Source organism: Anguilla anguilla, chromosome 10, assembly GCF_013347855.1.
Source record: "Anguilla anguilla isolate fAngAng1 chromosome 10, fAngAng1.pri, whole genome shotgun sequence".
NCBI classification, from domain to species: Eukaryota; Metazoa; Chordata; class Actinopteri; order Anguilliformes; family Anguillidae; genus Anguilla; species Anguilla anguilla.
Genome location: NC_049210.1, coordinates 30489787 through 30502021, shown reverse-complemented (window position 1 = coordinate 30502021; position 12235 = coordinate 30489787). Strand labels below are relative to the sequence as shown.

Below are 12235 nucleotides of genomic sequence, written 5' to 3'. Positions count from 1 at the left end.
CCTAAGACTTTTGCACAGTACTGTATGTCCTTATGTATGCATGTGTATATCTGTGTGTGATTTGCAAACATGCATATGAGTGTGACAGCATGTGAGACCACTTAGTCAAGGCACCTTTGGCTCCCACGCACTACTTTGATACTCCAAAAGCAATTGATATTAGAGAGCTGGCCAGTAGCTGATCAGTTAGTGAGACATGTAAAATGCCTGACCTCATGAAGTCCATTTCATGCACATATGTATTAGTTTTGTGGGTATGAACCATATCACACACCCTTTACCTGTGCTTATTTCAAGCTTCTCAGGTGGATCTCAATCTCATCCAATGCTCAAAATCCAGTATGCCAAAGCTGACAACACACTAGAAGAGCTGCTTTCCTAACCACCTGGTCAACATCCTTGCATATGTGCAGTCAGATAATGCAAATGTTCCTATAAATAGAACCCATACTGCCAATCACTTCTTCAGGTGAAGTATCTCCATGTGCTGTACACATAAAGGAAAAACTGACAGCAAATAGAAAATTGGCATAACACCACTGTGTATAGCCACTAAACCAACACTCAAGAACAAACAAAAAAAACAGACCATGACAAACCAGTTGATAGTAGCACCGGCAGTCAGCCAAAGAAATAAATGAGAATTGCACAAATATAACGCTGCTATTATAGAGTAAAAGATTCATAAGTGCTTGTCACACATTTTCTTCAAAAGCATAGCTTGCTGAATTAATCTTGACCTCAAACTTGCCATGCTGACACTTATTTAATTGTGAGTAAAAGAACAAGGATTGATAGAATCTAAGGCATACTATGCTAATTTGTGAGCCTTCTACAGTCAAACAAAACTGCTTCTTCCCTGATTTAAACCATCCACCAGAGGGAGATTAAGGGTTTGCAAAGTGCAATCAAATGCACTGTTTAAGGGTATGTACAATTCAGTCAGATCTTCCGGACTATTCCATTACTACTTTGCTCACCATAAATAGATACCAAAAGCAAGATGCCGGTGTCAAAGAAAATGAGTTCCATTTGCCCATAAACTGCAGTGCATTTGACTGAATCTGGGGGATAAATCGAGGAAGATGCTGCGCAGAAGAGTCACTACTCACCCTCCAGTTCATTGTGGATAATGTCGGCCAGGTTCGGCTCCTCCCCCCACCAGAAGATCCACAGCTCCTTGCCATCGGGTTTCGCATCGCGCCGCCACACGCAGAGCAGGTTGGCCTTCACGCACCGGGTGAAGCTGCGCAGGATAGGATCATCCTGAGCCGGCGCCGAAATCACAGGCCCGCATTCACCACCACCTCGGAATCTATAGCGCCGCCATTTGATTCCAGTGAGCTCCGCCTGTGGAAGAACGATACAGAGACTGATCGGTCTGATCACGACATTTCGTGGAACTGAACAGAGAAGCCATCACTACTTAATTTAAGACTGACATGGAGGAAGGGGGATGCATAGATAGAGGTAAGCACAGAGAGAAAAAAGGGATGAGATGAGAAAGGAAGACGATGAAAAATTGAGAATCTTGTGAACCATATGTCTAATGTTCACTGTTGCGGCTAATGTCTGCATTCTGGGACCTGTCTGCATGGATCTGGCACCTCCTGCCCGTGTTAATGCATGGGCATGCCAAGGCTCAAGCCCCAGGGCACAAACTGTCAAGGGGCCTACAGGGTCCGAGAGAAAAAAATCATAATTATCACAATTAATGAAAAAACTAAAATTCTTTGTTATACTGATGTCTGCGCACTGTTTTGCCGGTGAGAACACAGAAAAGGCTGTTACGACCCAGTTTGCTTAGGGTCCATCATGCCAAACTTCCAGTTCTGGCACACAGTTACCAACATGTAAACAAAACAGCTATTCCTGAGTCAATCCAAACAACAGTGAAAAAAATGTCCAGGCTGGGATGGCAATATACAATGGTGCAAAAGTGGGTTACAATTATTCTTCTTCTGATTCTTCTTCTTCTTCTTCTGATTCTTATTCTTATTATTATTATTATTATTATTATTATTATTATTATTCATAATTCATTTCAAGGGCACTCATTTCAAGGGCAGCTTCAGCCATGGAAAGGCTAGTGTGATGTAACAGTCAAAGACAGCTGGAGCATATACTTAAAAAAACTGTGTGGCCATTGGATATATTTTAGAACTTGCGTGCAAAGGGATAAAAAGAACAACACAGTGACTTGACTAACAAACTACTGAAAACCTTGCCATGGCCATGCTTGCAACAAAATTACATTGTAGACAGTGTAACTACACATGGAATGACAAAAAACCCTACATTGAAAATATCTCATTTTTAAATGGCAGCAGAACTGTTAATACTGAAAACAAACCTCAGACCTACATACTTCTATCTTTATGCTATTAAAGTGACAAGTCAAGCAGGTTGTGTGCATTTCAATAATGACATGCCCTCTAGAAAAGCAACCTAATTCATTTAACTCTCCCACATGCACCCACATGCATAAATAACTATGAAATGTGATGCTGTTAAAGAAGCTGAATAGTTATTATATTTTCTGTGAAGTCATAAGAATATTGTTGATACAGTATGTTCTTGAACCCAACAAACAAAGTTAATCAATTGAGTGATGGCATTCTTTTTTAATTAATTGGAATATATCACTGTAGGGCTGTTCCCAGAAGTCTACCTCTTTTCAGTCCCCCAAAGGAAGACTTATCTGTGCTGACAGGGAGTCAGCAGGTGACAGTGACAGTGCTCAGTTGCAAAAAATCCTACTGGATCTTAGGTTCTCCATAATACAATGTAATCATGTTTTGTATTGCTAATGTCATGGGAAACAAGTTTGTGTCTTTTATGGCGGGGTGCTGACTAAAGATATTGACACATATGGGTCATCGCCCAGCCAGATACAAAGGTTAACCCAATGTGGTATGCTTAGAGATAGCACAAGCAAAATCATTAATGTACCATTTAGTTATGTTTGTGTCTTTATTTTATGACTTGGTATTTTGCTTTGATCTTTGAGTATATAAGAGGAAAGGTGCAATGGTTCCGGGAGACTCATCAACACAGTCTCCTACACATCATATGCATATAGTCATCTCACTACGCACACAGTTTTGCACCGTTGTCCATTGCTATTCCGGCCTGGGCTTTTCTGTGTGGAGTTTGCATGTTCTCTCTTTGGGTTTCCTCCAGGTACTCCAGGTACTGGAAAGCCAACTGCGAACCAGGCCTAATCACCCAATTAGTGGCTGACCTCACTACTACTGCTCACTGCTGTTCTGGCTGAATGGAAGCAAATCCCTGCAGCAATGCTCCAACATCTAGTATCAAGCCTTCCCAGGAGAGTGGAGGTTGTTATAGCAGCAAAGGGTGGACCAACGTCATATTAATGCCCATAATTTTGGATGAGATGTTGGATGCCAGGTGTCCACATAGTTTTGGCCATGTAGTGTATCTTGAATAAGCTCATATGTATTTCTCATACTGATACTCCTCATAAGTCATTCTCAAGTTGAACAGTCGAATGATCTGTAATAAAATGTCCATAAATACTAACATATGCAACAGCTAAGAAAGAGCAAAGCAATAGGCAGAAAGGTTTGTCAAAGACTTGAGAGGAACCCTGCACTTGTTTTTGCTGATCCCAGCAAGGGCTTTTTATTTGAAAACAAAATGTAGTTAGCTAGCAAAAAATGTCACTGACATTAAATCTTTACTCTAGGAGAACCTAAAAAGTTGAGAGTTTTCTGCTGAGAATGAAATTGGACTGCTCAATAGCCCTAAGCTACACTGCTACATATACTGTAGGTCTTACTGCACTTTGGAGATAGAGATAGCTGAGATAGATCTCTGCCTGAGTTAGAGTGGTTACAGAAGTCAGAAGCATAAGGAAAGAAGGCCGATATTTTATTTGGTTTATTAATATAAAATATTTTAATGACCAAATTAAATATTAGCATTAATTGCTGGCAAAGTTCAGGTGAATATAATGTACTCTATAATTTAATGAGCCAAGTTAGCTAATGAGCTGTATACTGTAAAGACATATACCTGATCATCTTAGTCTATGACACCAATAAATTGGTAGTTATGGAGCATGCCTGCAGATAAGCATTAAAATAACAAATGGTTACGAAATGAATTATCGTTATGAATTATCATTGCTGAATCTGGAAGGTTTTTCTCTTTTCAAAAATGTGCATTGAATTGTACACATTTTTGATACCTTTACAAGTCTGACTGGTCTGCATAATGCCAGATCAAGTCCTTTTACAAACATTTAACATGTAAATAGGTGTTTATTTTTCAACCAATTCTGCTGGCCTGGTAAAAGCTTTTCTTGGCTATATGTGCAAACCGATCCGAAAAGCATCAGCTCATGACAGCACTGGCAATGTAAGTCGGCAAATAAGTGCATCGAAGATCTGAAGTAGAAAAGAGTAGACTGTGCAGATGGGCCAGCTCTGGAGGTGCAGGCCTCACAGCTTCTCTATCCCTGTTTTTACTCAAAACATATTCAATATCATCTCTCTAGCATTTTCTCATTCCACGTGTAATATAAAACCTAGGCTGACACATTCCCACTAGAAAAAAACAACTGCTTGGGATGCTGAGGGTAAGTAACAGGCCCCCTCACAAACACAGCACACCTGACACAGGCCATAACTAAGGGCTATTTTTGAGATATGCAGGAGCGATGCAAAGTGTATGGAGGAGTTGTGGAGGGAAAAATGACCATCAGCAATACTTCTGTTCCATCACAGCATGGATCTCTTGGGAGAACATGAAAGGATGGGAACAGCACTGACAGACATTCTGCCTTAGGTCTCCTTGTTCTAATCGCCTAACTGACCGTGCTGAGACAAGAAAAGGGAGAAACAATGATGCACAAATGGTGAGATTTACAGACAAAGTAGCCGCATCGCAAAAGCACTTCCTGTATCGCAGCTCTGTTGTGATCACACATAAATGATCAATTTTATTACAACTCATAACGATGAAACATCCTTATTTCCAATTTTGCAGTAGGAGATGGGTATGTTTCCACTTATCCAGGGTACTTTCTATCATCCAGTTTCGCTGAGATTTGAAGAGCATCTGCAGCTCACCCTGGTACAACGACCTCAAGGGATCGATGTTTGTCACACTCGATGTACCGCAAATTTACATTGAAAAAACTCAACAGCAACGTCTCTTTTCAAATATAATGCCACGGGTGCTCACAAACATTCACAGAACTTAATTTGTGCATAGTTACATCAATGTAACATTAGCTTTATGACTTCTCCAGTCAGCTAGTATAATGCAAGACAGAGCTAACAGACAGACAACACAATATTACTCTGTTAGATAGAATTATCATCAGGATGAGCGGGTTTTCCATTTTCTGTCTCCTCTATTAATCTTTGCCATAGGCCTAACAAATGTGTTTGTATTCCAACCCTTAATTGTTATTCTTTATTATTAATATTGTTTTAATGTAATCTAATGACATTATACATTAATACATTATTATTATTATTATTGGGCCGGCACGCAGATGCAGTCCTACCGACTGTCACCTCACATCAAGAAGTTCCAATCTGGCCTTTCTGTGTGGAGTTTTCATGTTCTCCCTGTGTCTGCGTGGGTTTCCTCCGGGTACTCCGGTTTCCTCCCACAGTCCAAAGACATGCAGGTAGGATAACTGGAGACCCTAAACTACCCATAATTACATTACATTACATTACAGGCATTTAGCAGACGCTCTTATCCAGAGCGACTTACACAACTATTTTACATAGCATTTTTACATTGTATCCATTTATACAGCTGGATATATACTGAAGCAATGCAGGTTAAGTACCTTGCTCAAGGGTACAACGGCAGTGTCCTTACCCGGGAATCGAACCTGCGACCTTTCGGTTACAAGTCTAGTTCCTTACCCACTGTGCTACACTCCGTCCTATTGTGAGTGAATGGTGAATGGTGAATGGTGAGTGAATGGTGTGTGTGGCCTGCAATAGGTCAGCAGCCTGTCCAGGATGTATTCCTGCCTCTCGCCAAATGCATGCTGGAATAGGCCCCAGTACCTCCCGTGACCCTGCCCAGGATAAGCAGGTATAGACAATGAATGGATGAATAATAATAATAATAATAATAATAATAATAATAATAAACCTTTGGCTGATTTATCATACCAACCCATGTGATATCTTGCCAACTAAACTAACCCTTACAATACTATACCCAGTTCACCATGGTCATCATAGCCTATCATTTGTCTTTCTGTAGTGAAGACCTGTTTTTCACCTTACAGTACCACACACAACAATGCATAAATACACATTATCATACAATTAAAAGTGCAATAACATGCAATCAGAGGCTTTGTACTAATTGTAAAGTAGAGATTAATCACTTTATTTTGAGTATTTATTTTGAGTGGCCTGCCACACAATAGTGCCACTATTTGATAGTCTACAAAATCCCATTTGGTTACACTGGTAAAGTTTGAGGATTCTACAGTTCTCTTAACTTTTTCATCTGGTAACAGCAACACAACTGCTGAAGAAACCGGACTAAAATATATTCATAAACTTCACATTATATTTTATTTCAGGTTACTCATAACAAACACAGTACAAAAGATATCTCAAGAAAAACATGTTTTCAACATGTTTTAAATAAAAACATTATTCATGCATGCAAAGCACTGTCTGTAAGTCATTAATTCTTGCTAAATCTCAGCATGCCGTTAAAAGTAGTGATATCAAAATGAGGCCTTGTGTATTTTTTTCATCTTACCATCTGAACAGAATGTGGTTGTTCAAACTTTGTGTCACATGGCAGAGCACAACTCCTCAGTCTCCGGGCTAATTCATACCGTCTCCAAGGAGTGTTCAGCCAAATCTTCCATTTATGAAAAATAACTTCTTTTTTTACCATAAATTAAAATGAACTGCATGAAACTGAAAAATTGTATGAGCATAAATTGGCAGTAAAATTTTCAGTGAAATGTAGCATATTTAAAAGTTAATTACACAACATAAATTTACATATAAGACTAACAACTGACCGATAAAAGATATTGTAAATACAGTATCAGTTTAGGGTGATAGCTCATTTTTATTTATATTTTTTCAATTTTAAAGTATAAACACAATATTAAAATGAACAAACAATAACATATATAATTTTTGTTTAGAAAACTAACATGTATGTTTAATAACATTAGCTCATAAACTAACATTAGCTCATTAAAAATACTGAAAAAAGAATATCAAATATCTTCCCATTTTCAACATTTATTTATGGTATAAGGTAGGTAATTATAAGGTAGGCAATTTAGTATAAGGTAGGTTGATGTTCGTAGTTCATGTCATTGAGGGTTGTTTTTGTCAAATTCTAACAGTAACAGTACTATACCTTTACTTTTACTATACCTAAAGTGCAAGTATTATATATATTGAAATGTACTCTGTAAACTATGTATTTCCCTGAGAACCATAATTTGTCATAATTGCTATGCAAATCATAAAAGTAATTTCCATCCATAAGGGTTGTCAGTTGAAAACAGATGCGAACAATCTCAGGGAAGCAGGTGAACTTGGTTTTGAAATTGCACATTCATGAATCAGGCTGACAAGTGGACTGGGGAAGCAGAGGGCTATGTAAAGGGAGCTTCCTGGTAACCAGCACCACACAGGCACTTTGACTTTGCATTCTAAGAGAATGAAGAACTGTTCAATGTCTTTGCTCTACTCTCTAGTTGCATCATAATACGAGAGCTGAAGGGGCGGTGGCTCTCCCCCAAGGAGCAGAATTATAGGTAGATATGTCACTCAGTGTGCTCACACTGTGGTGCACATCCATTAACCTAACTTAACCCCTTATTTGACAACTCAAGCTTGTTCATGAAAGACAGACAGCCTCATCTATTCCTCAGCAGAGGGGACACATGAGAAGATTCCATGCGTCTCCGGCAGTTCCATGACTTGCAATCAATTAGAATTTTGCTCTTCATTCTTTTTTAATTTACAGCTATGCGGTGTACCTACAGAGTTCAGTGGGGACAGGGTTTGCTAATGCATTCATTTCATAAGCTATAACACATTATTAAAACATACTTTTCTTTTTTTCCCTATGCAGTTATCTCTTAGCATTGTTATGATTATTTGTATAGGTTGGTGCGGGGGGGGGGGGGGGGGGGGGGGTCATAAAAAAATGATCACATCAAAAGATGAACAGCCCTTTGCTTTATGTTAATGGAATGGAAAATTTAAAACACTGGCCACAGCAAGCAAATGAATTATTAATGCTCAGATAAATAAACAAGTCTTTGTAAGTCCTCCTTTACCAGCTTGTTACCAATGCAGCTTAATTAACTCAGACAGACTAGCAAGAAAAGGAAAGGGCAAAGGGTGGGAAGGGGGATAAATAGTTGCTAGGCAACACAAAATATTTGTTTGACTTCTGGAAATGAATTTCCAAGATTTTGTCTCCAGGGTTACAGAGGGAAGATAAAATTTCTGCCATTCACTGCCATGCATAAGCCAAGTTTCACCTTTTACCCCCCATGCAATACGTTTTTGTGCTAGGAAAAGAGATTTTATGCTATAAATGCCAGACCTTTCACTGTCACTTCATATTCAACTGATATAGTCTTCTACAGTGATATAGTGTCAGCTTGATGCAATGAATACAAGCAGTTCAGAAAACTATTATTCATGGCAATGAACTTGATGGCTTGCTAAATCACAACTAAATGTGTTTTGAATATGCTGTAATAAGGCTGAGGGTCAACATGCAAAACCCTCTGGAAAGTAGTAGGAAGGAAGCTATTTAGGTCCACTATACTGCTGTATACTGAGTCGCTTCACTGCAGTTGAGCCAGAGTAGTACAGCAGTACAGCAGTCATCAAATTCCCCACCCCACTACAATTTACTATTTAGTGATTTAGAATATACTGTGACCCAGACTTCCAAAAATGCAATTCATATGGTGAGCAAACACCACAAGAACTAGAGAAAGGAACTTACATTCATACAAGTGAGGTACATAGTCAAACACTGAGGTATAGTCTGAAAAGGTGAGTTTTTAAAGGTTTGCAGATGACTGCCAATGAATCTGCTTTTCAGACTGATTGGTGAAGGTCGTTCCACCATCAGGGGGCAGAGAACAGCCAGAACCGAGAGGAGCAGCAGCCAAGTGCCTGAAGCAAAGGGACAGCCAGCTGGCGAGAGGATGTTGAATGGAGCGGCTTGAGTGTATAGGGTAATCATTGTCTGAAGATAGGAATGGGTAGTACCATTCACAGTTTGAATTGGTGAGAGATTTTAACTGAATGCAGGCAGCCACTGGAATCCAGGGAAGGGCATTCAACAGTGCCATGGTATGTGTGAATTTAGGCAGGTTGAAGACCAGGTGAGCAGCAGTGAACGGGGGAACCCTTAGGGAACCCTTTTCCATGAGGAATAGAAGTACTGTCTTCTCTGGGTTGAGCTTAAGGTGGCGGTGAACATCCAAGCTGCAATGTCAGCTAGGCATACAGAGATACATGCCTTATCTCAGGTGTTACGAGGGAGAAAATGAGTGATGTGCTGAGTGTCATCAGCACTGCAATGATATGACATGCCAGGAGGAGATAACTGGACCAAGTAATTCAGAGTAAAGACAAGTAGAGAGGGCCAAGCAATATGCCCTGTGGGACTCCGGTAAAGAGGGCTTGGGGGGAGAAGACAGATTGTCTCAAGACCACGTATTAGGATCGGTCAGCAAGATATAAGGAAAACTATGCAATCAAAAGCATAAGATATCCATCTCTACAAGGGATGAAAGATGGATCTGGTGGTTGACAGTGTTGCACACAACTGCCAGGTCAAGAGAGATGTGGATGGATCTCAATGACTTGGCTCTTGCAGAGTGAAGTGCCCCGTGACTGCAAGGAGAGCAGTTTCAGTGGAGTGGCCAGACTTAAAGCTCAATTGGCTGGGGTCGAGGAGGTTATTCTGTAAGAGACAACTGATTGCAGACTGCAGGCTTGAGATTTTTAGAAAAGGATGAGAGAAGTAGACATGAAACCGCTCCAGATGGCCATTTGCAGTTGCTAAAAGGGAGGGACAGTTTTTAAATAAGGCTTTATGGAATATATTTATCCCTGTGCTTTGTGAATGCGTGTATGCATCTCTCACTGGAATAGCTTAATGTGCTTACAAGAATCCTCCTTAAGACTTTCACTACAGAACTGAATGTACTAGCTCACTGCCATTACTCAATATGCTGAACACTCTGCAAAGCACTTAATGACATGGCAAACTGAACAGAAAACGTGTATTATTTATATTACACAGGGCATGCCTGTATGTTGACACAGCAATGTCACAAAATTTTGATGAGACCGGCATTGCCCAAGTAAACAGCATCACCACTATCTATTTTGAGAAACATAATATATTTCAGGATACATTTACAATGTAGCACAATCATAACAGGATAGTTTATGTGACCTTTAGGTTATATGTTTGATTTCTGGGTTGGGAGATGCTCTTAAGCAAGGTAATTAACCTGAATTTATTTAATAAATATAAAGCTGTATAAACAGATTGCATGTAAAGTATATGAGGTATGCAAGCCACCCTGGATAAGAGGGTATGCTAAATGGCTCAATTGTTTTCATGTTATTAGAGGCCCTGATTCCACTATAAATCTTGGTGATATTGCACGTTCTTATTCCCGAGAATAACACTGATGTTCTGCACTTTTGCAAGTCACTTTGTATGAGAGAATCTGCAAAGTGATTGCAATACAATGTCAAATCATTCAACTAATAAACACAAATGTACAATCCCAAAGAAACTGTTAACTTACCCTGTTATCTTGCAGTCATGAAATGTCTTCCTGTTAAGTATGTAAAATTGACTGTTTTATGTTCACCGCTCATTTTTATGACCAGCAGAAATTATGCTAAGCATCTGAAATGCACAATGAGCAAATAACACATTTTGTTTAACATATTGACTTATATATTGACTATATAACTTTTATTCATATTCCTTGCTTGTGTATATATCATCTGTGAGCAAAAATGTTAATATCTAAACAATATAAAATACTGAAGTCATAGCTGTCTATCTGCAGCAGGAATCACCACACTCCCCCTTTCTTTGTTTAGTGCCTCAAAACCAGTAAAACAACCTCAATGGAAAAAATTAACTGGTTTGTATTCACAAATGAATTTTCCAAGCCTTTAAAGTTCATATTATACAGTTTTTCCCACGGCGTGCAGGAACTGATGCCGTGGGCTATGCATGGCAAATTGTGGTCACTCACTCACTCACTCACGGACAACCTTTGAGGGACATTTTGTGGGACGCATGCTCAGGTGGTGCTTCGTTTAGTAGGACGCATGCGTAGGTGGTGCCAGCTAAAATGTGTTTGCGGAAGTGAGTTGCGCCGTGGGTCTGGACGGTTTCGTGCTTGTTCATTGTTTTTATTGCTTATTTCAGTGTGCAGGCTCCACATTGCAGGCTGAAGAAGGCATAGCAGACACATTTGTGCAAGATGTCTATTCTGCATTTGTAAACAAAACAGTATAATGTGAACTTCAAAATGTTGTTTAAGAAATGTGCAAACCAGTTCAGTTTTTTTCCATTGTCACAGTTGTCTGCCTGTTTTCTTTAAAATGCAGACACCTGCTCAGTACGAAAATGTGATTTTCTGCCTCTAATTCACTCTCACCTTCATTGAAAGGGCCAGGAAATCTTGAGCATCAGGACTGCAAACCTGAACTTCAGTAGTTGTACTCTAGGTGTCCCTGTAGGCACTGTAGGTTCATCAATCGGCACAACTACAAGGTAATGATTATGAGGTGCTCATCAGCACAAAACAATAAAATGATATTGATATGGATAAGCGTGGAGGACTTCAAAGGGTACACACAATGTGTTGTCTGATGACATTTACATTGCATACCAATGTAGTATATTTATCTTGCACATCTTGCAATGTAGCTTTAATGAGCATTATGCAGATAGGTTTTTCAACCATGCAAGGAGTAGTTGCCCCAAATGTTGATTTGCATAAAAAGAACTGATGAAGACAGCTAAATGGTAAAATGGTAAATGGACTGCATTTATATAGCGCATTTCTCCAAAGCGCTTTACAATTGATGCCTCTCATTCACCAGAGCAATTAGGGGTTAGGTGTCTTGCTCAGGGACACTTCGACATGCCCAAGGCAGGGATTGAACCAACAACCCTCCGA

General features: G+C 39.5%; 1 protein-coding gene and 1 long non-coding RNA gene across 3 annotated transcripts in view; one reads left to right on the top strand and one right to left on the bottom strand.

Moving 5' to 3' along the window:
• Nucleotides 1–12235, bottom strand: part of LOC118237086 (mediator of RNA polymerase II transcription subunit 13-like) — a 147356-nt gene that overhangs the window by 106807 nt on the left and 28314 nt on the right. For both annotated transcript variants that reach the window (XM_035435512.1, XM_035435513.1), the window contains exon 2: nt 1113–1350. In XM_035435512.1, coding sequence (XP_035291403.1) covers nt 1113–1350 — 238 coding nt within the window. The remainder of the gene's footprint in view (nt 1–1112; nt 1351–12235) is intronic.
• On the top strand, nt 1345–10986 carry LOC118237098. Its single transcript, XR_004767120.1, has 2 exons — nt 1345–1470; nt 9112–10986. It is a non-coding gene; the product is annotated as an uncharacterized LOC118237098 (long non-coding RNA).